Source organism: Corvus moneduloides, chromosome 2 (assembly GCF_009650955.1).
Source record: "Corvus moneduloides isolate bCorMon1 chromosome 2, bCorMon1.pri, whole genome shotgun sequence".
NCBI lineage: Eukaryota > Metazoa > Chordata > Aves > Passeriformes > Corvidae > Corvus > Corvus moneduloides.
The window spans coordinates 27558825-27572342 of NC_045477.1; the positions used below are offsets into that span (position 1 = coordinate 27558825).

Here is a 13518-nt window from a genome sequence, read left to right on the forward strand (position 1 = left end):
CTTCTACTGAGTCCTGATTATTCTAACAAAAGGCAGATACCCCTGTATTTGATGAAACATTGTGTTCTCAGCAGAAAAAGTGTAACTGTTGCCCCCAGAACTCACAATCTCGCACCCTGCGCTATAAACCACCAGCTGATTTTTATGACACTGCATCTCCACCTTGATTCCTGTCCAGTCATTCCATCATCCTTGTCCGTGTACGCAGAGCCTCCCACAGCCCATCAGCCGCGGTTTCCAGTAGCACACTGTTTCAACACTGCTGTAACATCCTTGTGAGCCCATCCTAGTAGGTTCTGGATGAACGCCTGGTTCGGCTGTTTCCAATGGAGCACCACAGAGAACTCTTTGGCAGAGCTGGATGTCTGGGATCTCTGCTGACAGCTGCTTTGTCTGGGACAAGGTGCCTTCGGGAAAACCATGTTGTATTTCAGTCAAGCTCTTCATTGTAGCCCGTAGGATCACAGAATCACAGAACCAAGTAGATTGGAAAAGACCTCTGAGATCATCGAGTCCAACCTATGACCAAACATTACCACGTCAACTAGATAATGGCACTGAGTGCCACATCCAGTCTTCCCTTAAACAACTCCAGGGATGGTGACTCTATCATTTCCCTGGGCAGCCTATTCCAATGTCTGATCTCCCTTTCAGTAAAGAATTTCTTCCTAATGTCCAATCTGAACCTGCCACAGCTTATGACTGTGTCCTGTCCTGTCACTTGTTGCTTGGGAGAAGAGACTGATCCCCACCCGGCTACACCCTCCTTTCAGGGAGTTGTAGAGAGCGATAAGGTCTTCCCTGAGCCTCCTTTTCTCCACGCTAAACAAGCCCAGGTCCCTCAGCCGCTCATCACAGGACTTGTGCTCCAGATCCTTCCCCAGCTTCGTTGCTCTTCTTTGGAGTCGCTCCAGCCCCTCAATGTCATTCCTGAACTGAGGGGCCCTTGAAATGTTAGTATTTCCACGGGAGGGGGGAGCGGGAAGCGGCCGCTGGGCGCTGTGTGTGGAGTTCGCCGGGCGAGCCCCCGGGGTGGCGGGCGAGGGTTCCAGGGCGCGGGCGGCCACCGCCGTCCCCTCCCCGGCCCGAGCGCCGCGGGGCTCCCCGGGCAGAGCGCCCGGCGGCCCGACCGGCGGCCAGAGCCGCCCCCGCTGCGGCGGGAGGGCCGGGCTGGGCGGGGCGGGGCGGGGCGGCCATGAAGGGCCATAAAGGGCGGCGGCGGGCGGCAGCGGGGCTGGTGCGGTCGCTCGGGGTGCGCGGCGCGGCTGAGGTGAGCGGCGGGGCCGGGGCTCCTCTCCGGGGCGGGCGGGCTCGCCTGGGAGCAGGCGCTGGGCAGCGCTTCTGTCCTGGCTGTGGGTGTTCAAGGCGGTGTAACGCGGGTTCCCCGCTGCGGGGGGATGAGCGTCCCGCGAAGGGAGCCGGACCTCCCCCCCTCAGCGCCGCTGGGCTCTGCGGGGACAGGTGCATGGACTTCTTCGGGTGTTGTGTCAAATTATACGTCTTACAGGGGAAAGTTGCTGTTGCAGGGTAAAGCACCTGGTCGTGACCAAGGTGAACGTGTGTCGTCCTCGCTCTTTTTTGCCTCGGATTTGAGTGTTGTATGCAACATTCTTTACACTCGATATTAAAGATAGCTAGTGTCCCCTGCCTCCGTAGTGGTTTTCTTCCCAAGGAGTGAGCATCTTCAGGTGTCAGATCTTGCGGAGGGAATGGCTGGCAGTGAAACAGGAGGCATGTGAGCTGTTAGCATCCCAAATGCACTGGAGTCGCTAGGAGTCTGTTGTCACTAACATAAACTTTGCCGAGTAAGCGCACACAAGTGATTTGGGGGTGGGAGGCTTTGGAGGTTGACCGCCTGAGAATTAAGCTCTCCATTGAACTGGAAATGAAATACTTCATCTTCCTCCCCACAAGGGCAGCAATGTGCATTATTCTCCTAGGTGAGGGTCACCAAGCAGAACCAAGTGTGTGGGGTGGGGTTGGAAGCACTGGTCCAAGTCCTTTCTGGTTACCGGGTGAGTGAGCTGCGTGTGTTGTCTTGGCTGTGGAGAGGGCTACAAATGGGAAGGAGGAGCGGGAACAGTTTCAGAGGTAGTAGCTGAAAGCACTTGCAGCTTAAGTTAGAAGTCACGAGAAGACTCTTGTGTTCTTTAGTGATCTGAAGGATTTAATGGAAATATAGTGAGTTTACAATGGAAATACACTTTAATGTGCTTGAACTCCCTGAGAGCAACTGCTGGCAGGCTTGATGCTTTTGTGTTTGTGCTGGGTTGGAGCATTAAGGATTGATCTTGAAGGCTCCTTGATTTGTCCTAGATTAATCATCTTGCAAATCACAGGGTTATTTGGTGCCTGCTGGTGCTGATGTGATCCACGGCAGCGCAGTTTGTAATGCAGCAGCTCATGCTCCAGGACAGAAGCTACTTCCCCAGGAGCATATTAACCTCAGTGTGTGCTTGCTCTAGGATTCGGCTCTCTTCAGCCGAAGAGGTGACAGGTCAAATGAGTTGCTCAAAAATGAAAAGGTGGAAAAGGGGAAGCCTGAGATGACAGTAGCTGTTCTTTGAAACTTGCTTTAAAAATGTTCCATGTACTGTGCTGTTGCACATTAGGAAATGATAGGGTTTGGTTTTTCATTCTTGGTATGCAAGAGTTAATTTGCTTAAGTTTGACTAGTCTGACCTTGGCAGCTGCAGTCTTCAGGAGTACTTGGGGCAGAAGAAGGTGAGGCCTCAATTAGTCTGTAGCTGTCAGGAAGCACCTGGTTACACAGAAACCTGGAACACTTAAAAAAAGGAAAGGGTGTTAATACCAGTTGGAGTTGCATGACTGTAGAACATCTGTAAGTATCTACATGCTACAAAAGACAAGTGACTTAAGGAGCCTTGTCACAGCTAATCAGATCATTCTCTTGTGCTTAAAATGTTCAGACAAAGCTGTGACCAAGTATGGTTAGTGAGATTCTCAGTGTTAAAAGAGTAACAGGAACTTGATATTCATCATCTGAATTTATCCCAGCTCTTGCAAGCTTGTTTGCCCTTCACAAGTGAGTAGAACTTGGGGCATGTATGAATACTTCCAGAAAGGTAGTTTGCTTAGGCAGTGTCTCTGAAGAAGGGTAAAGTGTTGCTTACAAAGGTTGGAGTGCCCACTGAATGTTGTTACCTAATGTTGCAGCTGAAATTCTGTCCAGGATGCTGAAGAGCTGCAGCTTTTTGCAGGAGCAAGATGTACTTGGCCTTTATCCTGTGAGTGATAGATGCTGGATCGTTCAGAAAGGAAAGAGTCCTCTGAAAAGGAAGCAATCTTGTATCTCTGGCATAATTCAAGAGTTATCAGATGTCTAAGCCCTGAAACTAACACCTGAGAGTCTTCTACTATTGTGTTAGTTGGAGACAGCAGTTTGAGCTTTATATGCATCACGAAACAACTTCAAAGACTAACTTTCAGAATGCTTTGCAGCTCATCTTGCTTCAGCTGGTGCTGCTGACAACTTTAGCCTTAGGTAAAGCTTGTGTTATCTTTGGTAATTTCCATTTGACACAAACTGCTTTCCTGAAGTAACTCTACCTCACCAAAAGTAAGAACAATGACAACTACATTTTTTTGCCTGCACCAATAGAGAAGCTGTGTCCCATTTCAGGTGAAAGGATTGCTGGTAATCATTAATACATACAATTACTTCTTTCTAGTTTGTGTGAATAGACAAAAAAACAGAGCCTAGGAATAGATCTAGGAAGCACAAACAGAAAGTCTGACTTGTCTTTTTCTTTTTCTATTCTACCTATGTACAGTTTCTTTGGAGAAGAAAAGCCCTAAGATGGCAGGCAAAGGAAGTAGCAGGGCAGACTCCATGTCCTGCAGTGTGCTGAACTGGGAGCAGGTCAGCCGCCTGCACCACATTCTTACAGAGGTGGTTCCGATCCACGGGCGAGGGAACTTCCCGACACTGGAGATAACTCTGAAGGACATTGTTCACACGGTTCGGAGCCGGCTGAGCGAAGCAGGCATTGTGGTCCACGATGTCCGTCTGAATGGCTCTGCAGCTGGTCACGTCCTGGTCAAGGATAATGGGCTGGGGTGCAAAGACCTGGATCTCATTTTTCGAGTTTCTCTTCCAAGTGAGGCAGAATTTCAGTTGGTTCGAGATGTGGTCTTGCGATCCCTCTTGAATTTCTTGCCGGAAGGAGTAAGCAAGCGGAAAATCAGTCCTGTAACACTGAAGGAAGCCTATATCGAGAAGCTGGTCAAAGTGTACACGGAGACTGACCGCTGGAGCTTGATATCACTTTCCAACAAGCATGGCAAAAACGTGGAGCTTAAGTTTGTAGACTGCATACGACGACAGTTTGAGTTCAGTGTGGACTCGTTCCAAATCATACTGGACTCCCTGCTCTTTTACTATGACTACTCAGAAACCCCCATGTCAGAGCACTTCCATCCAACTGTGATTGGGGAGAGCATGTATGGAGACTTTGAAGCAGCTTTTGATCACCTTCAGAACAAGCTGATAGCTACCAAAAATCCTGAAGAGATCCGAGGTGGTGGGCTTCTGAAGTATAGTAACCTCTTAGTACGAGACTTCAGGCCCATGGATAAGGATGAGATCAAAACGTTGGAGCGTTACATGTGCTCCCGATTCTTCATAGACTTCCCAGACATCCTGGATCAGCAGCGCAAGCTAGAGACCTACCTCCAGAACCACTTCTCCAAAGAAGAGAGGAGCAAGTATGACTACCTCATGATTCTGCGCAGGGTGGTGAACGAGAGCACCGTCTGCCTCATGGGACACGAGCGAAGGCAGACTCTCAATTTGATTTCTCTGCTAGCACTCAAGGTGCTGGCAGAACAGAATGTCATCCCTAATGCCACTAATGTAACCTGTTACTACCAGCCAGCACCTTATGTCAGTGATGCAAACTTCAGCAACTACTACCTTGCAAGTGCCCCTGTGCTGTATAGCCAGTCCTACCCCACTTGGTTGCCTTGCAATTGACCGCTTCCCTCGAGTGCTCCTGGGTGGAGGCTACTGAAAGCCAGGATGCTGAGTGTATATATAGACGAGTAATAACTGTCAGTTGGACGTTCTCTAATGGAAACATGACTGCATCAGACTGTCCATTTCCTGGTGTGCAGTGGGATTATGCAGCCAGGTGACCTGCTATGAACCTTTCAGTATATCTCTACAAATGCCAAAAAGCCTTATTACCTCTTCGTCCGGAGAAGAGAACCAGCAGCCAAACGTTAAGAGAAGCAGTTAAGAAACTTTGTACTAGTTCTGGAAGTGGCTGTTAACATGTGATCTAAGTGGAGTATTCAGTAAACTGGGTTGGTTAATTGACTGTAAAATGTCTTAAGCAGAAGCTGCTCCTGGAGTAGCAGCAAAACTCTGCTTTCTATTCCCTAACCTCATTACTCTTCCTCAGTCCAAGCTCTGGCCACATTTCTATTGAACTAATTGTGCCAAGAGTGGGCTCATGTTATGCTGAGGTTGCTTTTGCTTTGTGGCCGTGTAGAGCTGGTAACAGTATGGATACTGTCTGTCTTGTAGAGAGGATGTAAATGTTGTTTCCTGTAGTGCCTATGGATGTGTGGTCCTGCCTTGAGTTCAAGATTAATTTCTTGGAAGTTGAAGGTAGTTTAGTAAGTCTATTCATAACACATAAACTGGTTAAATTTTTCTTGACTACAAAAACTTGGAAGGTGGCATTTCAAAAAACACACCAAAACACAATCTAAAACTTAGTAATGTGAAAAGTCCTTGAAATGAGGAATTGAAGCTTTAAATAGAATTGGAACCACAGCTTGAATACTTAACTTGGAAAAATATTCTTGAGTCCAGGATTAAGCTAAAGCCTTTCTGACTATCTTTCAAAACAATTTTGGCACGGTTGGAAAGTAGCACAGCTCTTACTTTGGGGTTTGACCGTATTTTCTTCCTCACAGGTACACAGCAAAACCAACAAAAAGCCTAAACAAAAATCTCAAGACACTATAAGTTGCAGAATTATGTGCACTGCTGACACAGTATGAATTCTAAAAGTGCCTCCTAAAATGAGTTTCTTATTGTACAACTTCAGGCAGGTCCTGAAGGTTTGCCTTTCAGTCACCGCTGAAGGGTTGAGCTTACTGGGTTATCACTGTTACCTGTCACTGTGTAAGATGGCATTTTGAGTGGTTAGAGTAAAATTCTTCCTTTTTACTGCTCTTAACCCTCACTTGAAGAGGTCTACAAGCCCTAAGCAGAGCTGTCCACGTAAGCTGTATGTGTTGCAAGTCTGGGCCTGTGTTCAGAATAGCCTCTGGAAGAGTATGCACTCCCTTGGAGGTATAGGGGGCTGATCTTCCTGAAGGGTGTGTGCTGAACTTGCTGCTTTGAGACTCCTGGGCTTTATAAGGAAGGTTAAAAATTCCTCAGTTATTTATATAGTGGTATTATTAACTGGACAATTTTCACCGAATTACAATAGTAAAATACATATAGCAATCACCTTGAGTTTCTTTTGTTTAACCAGAGACATAGACTAGAAAGGCAAATCTTAGAGCTATTTATTATGTGCCAGTGCAATGTTCAAGAATGCTTGTTCACTGAATCTTTTTTATTACTTCTATTACTATTTATTACTGTTTCTGCAAGCTTGTAAGACCAAAGTGCCTGATCCAACAAATTATTAAAGCTTAGAAGTTAAAGCAGAAAACAGGCGGAACACCAATTTTTGGTTGCTGTTCAAGGTGGAAAACAACAGCAGTGCAGCACTTAAATGACAGTAAAAATTGCCTGCTCCTCATAAAACCAAAAGCAAGTTTTTTCCACTGTCCATAACTACTTCATAAAGACTCTCTCAACAGAGAGTGAGGCTACTTCTCTGTTCAGACTTCTCCAGTTAGCTTAGGAAGGCAGAGAGGGATGCAATCTACAAAGTGGACTGTATGTAGCCAAGCAGCCTTAAGCTTAATTTCCTGAACAGTTTTGATGGCAACTTCAGTAGCAAAAAGACAAATAATTTGGTGGATTATATTGTGGATTTTTTTTTCATTAAAATCTTCCTGATTAGTCAACAAAAGTGGGTAAATTTGAAAGCAAATCTGGCCTTTTTCATTAACTGTGGCTTGGACTTGGTGTGGTTTACAGACAAGACATGTCATCCAAGACTTTGACTTTTGAAAAACTAACATGATGCCAGTGTTGTCATATGTGTTAAACTTAGTGCAAGCTTCCTGCTGGAATGCAATCCTAGGCAAGAATAACTCCTGCATGCAAAGCAATACTTGGCCTAGTATAGAGTGTCACTAGGAAGGAGACTGAAGAGTTTGTAATTGCTGTCATCTCTTGCATAGATGTTTTTGAAGCCAACCTGTGCTATAGCCATTGCAGAAGTAAACTGTTGCCTGGAGGGGCTTAGCCTCGGGTATCTGTCATCTGTGATGTCATGGCTGATCTTTAGGAACTGTTTTTGTGCATCAGCTCATGTGGAAGAAGTGGTGAGATGCTTGGGAGGAGTCCTCACAAGCTGGAAACACGGGCTTGTTTTACAAGTCTTTAGTGCCTTGAGTGCTGAACGTCAGGCCAGGTGCATCTCCTGGAAAGGGAAATGCTAGAGAAGAACAAAAGGCTGAATTGGATTCCTGGTGAGATGGAGCTATGGAGAAGTTAAGCTTTCTGCCATAAGAATTGTGCTTTTGCTAATGCAACTTGATGCTGAGGCCTCTAAGGAAGCTTCACGCTGAATGGCTGCTCTCTGAACAGCTGAGTGCCCGGGTTTGAGCTTTGCAGGACTCTGTGTTCCCTGTCTGCTTGTTAAGATACTCTGGCACCTGGGAAATACTGATGCTTTGTAGCCTGGTGGTAAGGTACTAAACTCTCTAATGGTTAAATTGTATCCTGAGGCTGCACAGCACCTGCTGCATTGGGCCTGGAGTACCAGGAGTTGCTGGGACACTGCTTGTCCTGTTGCCTGCAAAATAATCCTGGCTGGGCAGGTAAAGCAGATGTGCTTGGTAGCTTTTCATCCCTGTGCTGCAAGAAGCCTACCCTTTTCTGTTCTGGGATGTCCTGGCAGCTTGATGGTGCAAGTGGCAGTGGCTTAATTTGCTGTGTGTTAGCTGGTTTGGGTTCAGGTTTATGGTGGCCCCTATAGCAAGGAGTAATTTGAGAATGAGCACTAGGTAAAAGTGGTGACCCTAGGCTGAGTTGAGGATGCCTGCTTGATTCAGTCACCCGTTGGCATTAATAATGCCTCTGCAAACCTGTTCTAACCTCTGTTGCCCCCTTGTGTGTCATGTGGAGGTTAGAGAGAGACTACTGTACTTCAGACTATCACCTGATACCTTCGCTCTGGGCAGTGGCATTGAAACAAAGCTGCAGGAACACTCAGTGAGTGCACCATTCCTCAGGATCAAGCTTCTACTAACTAGGCTGTGGTATAAAACAGCTGTTTTCTTTGTGTAGCTTGTAAGCACTGCTGGACAAAGCCAGTCTGAGGTTAAGCACCGTTGACATGTTACATTTATTGCCATGTTCCCCTTGACTTGTAGTTTATTGTTGTTACTTCCTCATTGTAAGATAGACCTTTTTATTTGATAGAGATGCTACCAAGGAGACCTGGTAGAAGACTGTGTTTTAGGCACTTTGGTAAAATCCCTGTGCTGATCCATGGTCACTGTGACAAGTTGTAAGCTAAGGCATATTTTGTGCTTCCTCTGCTCAAGATTTAATCATTGCTGTGTTTGTCCTCAGCTCAGTCAGTCAATCACTAAGCTGGGGGTTTAAGACTACTGCTTGCTTCTGAGTAACCATTTTTTGAAGATCCTCATGCTTTTACTTTAATCATCTCCTCTACAAAGCAGTAGGTAGTATTTAAATCTAGTCCAAATAGCTAAAGCTTTTTATTGAAACTCAAAGATACATATTTTGGACTTGAGTTCTGGGGTTAAGCATTTGGCATGTGCCAAGGCTTTGTGGGTTCCTAATTCCTGGAATAACCACTGATGTTGGTAGTGATCTCTGCTTGTCACTATATGAGTAGTCAGGAAAAGGCCTCTTAGAAGAGAACCTGGACAAATTGCCTTAACTATAAGCTGTCAGTGTACTGAGGGTACTTGTTTCCTATTCCTCTCACTCAGCTCAATCAGGATTCTGTAATTGTTAGGCACAGGAATAAGCAGTAAGTTGACAACAGCCATTGGCAGCTTGGTCTAATTTGGGCATTGGGAGAGCCAAATGAATAGTGAAATTTCTAGCCCTCACATCTAAGTCTTACTCAATTGTTGTTTCTTGAAAACTGTTGAGTGTATTTCATAAATGTTCTTTAATTTCAGTGAAGCTAGATATAGAGTGGAATGCTGGTCTATAGTAGAAACTTTGGGAGCAATGGTTGGAGCACTCTGGTTTTTCTCGTTTAAGTGTCTGGACTGGGCTTTTCTCTCTGAATAAAATTGCACTTTCTGTTGAAATGTAGAAGGCCTTTTTCCCTATGTTTATACTATTATTTGTTACTGTTAAACTAAGTCAGCTCTTGGCAAATCTGTCTCTCATCTCTTTGGAAAAAGTGAGTTGTTCTTTTTTTCCTTTCTCCCCCCCTGCCCCCCTCCCTCTTTAGCTGGCAAAACAAGGTACTAGAAATATTTGCATTTGTGATGAGCCCAAATGTGAGATTGGTCACAGTAACTTTGTCTACTGTTCTGCACTGTGGTGTTCACTTGTCATCCTTGGAAATTGGGGTTTGGACCTTAATGATGCTGAAATTCTTGTGCAAATAAACTTATGCTAAACAACCCTTGCCTCAAGCAATTTTTGTGTCTAAATAATGCTGAAAAAGTATCTGTAGAGCTTTTTGACCAATGTGTGTGCAGGTGCACTTGTGAGGTGAGTAATAGTGTGGGGTACACAGTAATGCTTGCTTTAGATGTTATTCAAGGTACATTTTTTATATCTGCCTCAACTTATTGAAGATTAGTTGGTTAAATGAGGCATGATTAATCTTTCACTTACATTCTAGAGGCAGTTTCTAGAGAACCATTTTTTCCCCTCTCTGACCGTCATCTGGTCTCAACTTTAAGACATGGTGAAACCATGACCTAGGCCTGTTAGGTAGGGTCTGGTCTGAACTAGAGCCTACCAGTCTGTTCTATGATGCATTTCATTTGATATGCTACTGCAAACTTCAACTCATGAGCCAAGGGGGCAAGAAACAAAGTCAGCAATTGTTCTTCAGGTTATTTACAGGTTGAAAGTCTTTGCTTTCACACTGTCCTAAAAGCTGATGCTACTATTAACCAATGGTCAGTGGGAGTTGAGCAGATCACAGCTAAGTAAAAACTAGGGTTGTGTGGCAGTCTACTTGCTGCTCCTGCTCTAGAATAAAGAATAAATGCTCTTAAGAAGTGTGCTTGCTTCTAATCCCCTCCAGAGCTCAGACAAACTCTAGCCTCAGTTAAGTATTGCTGGAGAAATTCCAGTCTCCAGGACCTCGTAACACCTGCAGTGGAAACTTCTGTGGAATTTAGAGGTGGTGTGATCCCATGGAAGTAATCATGAACCTTGTGTAGTCCCTTTTCCAGATCTAATTGCTTTCCTATGAACTTAACTAGAGAACTGATAATGCAGCTGGGCAACACAAACCATCTGCTTGTCACCTGAAACTCTCTTACCTTAACTCCTGTTTATCACACCATGAAAGCTTTGGAGTTATTTTGGGTTACCACCCTTATGTTTCTAGAACACCAAGCTCAGCTTCGCAGGGTCAGATACTGAAACAACAAAATAGCTGTGCTTGGGCAAGTGGTGCCAGAGTACTCTATAAATTCCATATGGAGCTTATATAATGGTAAACATTCAGAGGAACTAAAGAAAGATGGTTTTGCTCCTTTGCAGTTGTATTGTTAGTGAAAATAAGTATCCTGTTCTAAGTGCTAGAACTCTGCCTTCTCTGTGCTGTGCAAGGTGAGCTCAGTCTTGTCATGGGCTGTGAGGCATGAGACACATGGTATTCACTATTGTTGCCATTGTTCTGCCAGGGGTACTTATGCTCTCCTTCCTGCTGTGATGGAATACTTAATACTTTTGAAATCAGAATATTCAAAGTGCCCTTACAGAGACAGAGTAGTTGGTCCTTCGAGAGAAAAAAATCTGTGCATTCCTGCTAATTTAATATTGCTTATTACATATTAGCATATTTAGTTCATCAATACATTAAATATCTGCAGTTGCTATTTTCAGCAACAAAATAGCCTTTTTATTTAAGCAGCACATACCACTTGAATATGGGTATAAAACTTAGCAGTCATGTTTTGCTGCAGTAGCAGTACTGTGATCCGTTCTGCTTCATCTCAATGAGTTCCATATCCTATAGGCAAGACTGCCCAGCCAAGGGAGTACTTAGCCTGCCAAACCTGACTGATTTTCCTCCTAGGAAAGAGTTGAGTCATCACGCTGGAAAAAGTGAGTCTTGAGAAAAACTGTGTGCAAAGCAGCTGCTAGAGCCTAAGCTGGTAGTTTTTGTGTATGTTAAGGAAACCTACACATTAGTAGTGTTATCCCATTGACCCTTGGCTAAGTGGTTTAATAAACCAGCAGGAACAAGTTGCCTGGACTGTACTGCAAAATGCTGTGCTGTGTTTGTCACTGGTAAGTAGATCAGGGTACAATCCATTCCACCCCACTGCTTGGAGAATGGAGTAGTGCTGGGAGAAGTCTGGCTGAGGTGGAGAACTGGCTAGTCTAGTCTGTGTCAATAACCTTTTGTCACTGAGAAATCTCTGTGGAAACTCCTGCACTCTTCAGGAAACTCCCAGGGCTTGATTGCACCTCAAGCAAAGGGAAAATTCCGCCCTCCCCCCCCCCCCCCGACCCCTGCAAGACAATGGTTGAAGTGTGAGAATTCTAATTTAGTCACTGTCCCTATGCAGCAAGGCAAATCTGAGTGTGCCAGATATGTGGAATGTGAATTACACCCACAGACTTGTCCCTTTGTGGGTGCCCTTCTTGCTTCAGAATTGACTGTCCACCTGCAGCAATTCCCTTCTCCACCCCCTCTATATTGCTTATCTGAAAAACTTACTCTCAAAGCTGTATCTGAGTCTTCCTCCCCAAAAGTTAGTGCCCTAAGCTTGCCTTAAAGATAGTGGCAATTCTTCATGTTCTGGGAGAACCTGTTCTAATATTTGATTGCGGTCATTACCGAGAATTTCAAGTGTGTTTTCACATTGGGCTTTGAACTTCATCTTCAGCCTGTGGATTGCTGCATCCTTATCAACAAGGCTGAGAAGTCCCAGATGGTCTCCTGCTACCCACTAATCTATTCAGTTCTTGGATGAACTGCAGCAAATGAGCGCTTGAAGCTTTATGTTGTATACATTCAATTCAGAAGCTGGAAACATTTTCTTCTGGAGCTTTGTGCTTCCTGCTTCTCGTGACCCAGCACCAGCTGTTAGCCTGGTGCTCTACGTACCCCCCCAAAAATGGTGCTAAGATTGCTTCTCAACCTCTTGATGTTTGTGTCCACAAACTCTGCCTGCCGTTTTTACCATGGCATTGTGGCATGCCAAGTGCTCGTGCAGACTCAGTGATCCATGGTGATTTCAAATTCCATCGGCTGCTTTCTGAGGCAGCCTCTCCCATCTGCTAGCAACAACATCTGTGCTCCTGGTTTCCAGATGTGGTATTTTGCACTTGGGGGTATTAGAAAAACCTTTTGTCTGAATTCTGTGGGCAAATAGTCACAAAGTGGATGGACAGAGTAACTCATCTTCATTGTTTATTGCCACGCTGTCTTCAGTGTTGCATAGTGCTCACAGTTTTGCATTGTTCTTGCATACTGAAGGGTACATGACGTGGTTGTGGGCACTTTGAAACCTGCAGGTGGTTTAAAACCAATGTCAGCATGAAGTCCACAAAGGTACTGGACACAGGTTATTTTGGGAGTTTCTATTTATTCTGCAAATACAGAGTAGAGACAGCAAAGAAAGCTTATATTGTGTCTGTGCTTAGCAGCAACTCCTCAGTCCTTTCCTCTGCACCCCCACATCTAAAGCCCTGCAGTTGCAAGTGTCCCTGGGGCTTACTACCTAATTACTGATTTTACTTACTGTTAATAAGGAATAGATGAGTAGTCAAAGGGTCTTTGGTTTGGCACAACTGAAGTGAAGAGTTCCATGCTTGTGCTTTTGCCATCTCATCTGTTACCCATCACAGTCATTTGCCTGTCTCACTGCTTGTGTGGGGCTCCCCAGATTTTCCATAGCCCTGTCTAATTGCCAGTACTGATGTAAATCTCTAGACCCCCATGAGTTCCCTTCCACTTTCTTCTCCTGGGCAACTTTCCTTAAGGCTGGGACAAAGTTAATTATTCTGAGGATGAAAGCCTGCCATAGATCCCACTGTCCAAATTCCCTGTGACACCAGTGGGAGTTTGTCCAGTGCTGTGAGGGATTTGCTAACAGCCTGGCAGATCTGAGTGACATGGGCTCCTGTGTTTCAGCTGTCCTGTTGCCCAGCTGTACTAGACTGTGTTTCCCCAG

The 13518-nt window shown here is 45.2% G+C and overlaps 1 protein-coding gene across 1 annotated transcript; it reads left to right on the forward strand.

Annotated features, from left to right (window-relative positions):
- The first annotated feature begins 1216 nt into the window (after nt 1-1216).
- On the forward strand, nt 1217-9774 carry TENT5C (terminal nucleotidyltransferase 5C). Its single transcript, XM_032098659.1, has 2 exons — nt 1217-1270; nt 3795-9774. The coding sequence occupies exon 2, from the start codon at nt 3821-3823 to the stop codon at nt 4994-4996; it is 1176 nt and encodes a 391-aa protein (XP_031954550.1). The 5' UTR covers nt 1217-1270; nt 3795-3820; the 3' UTR covers nt 4997-9774.
- The last annotated feature ends 3744 nt before the right edge of the window (nt 9775-13518 follow it).

Excerpts from the sequence above, each read along its gene's own strand:
- TENT5C (XM_032098659.1), top strand. The coding sequence starts at position 3,821 with ATGGCAGGCAAAGGAAGTAGCAGGGCAGACTCCATGTCCTGCAGTGTG.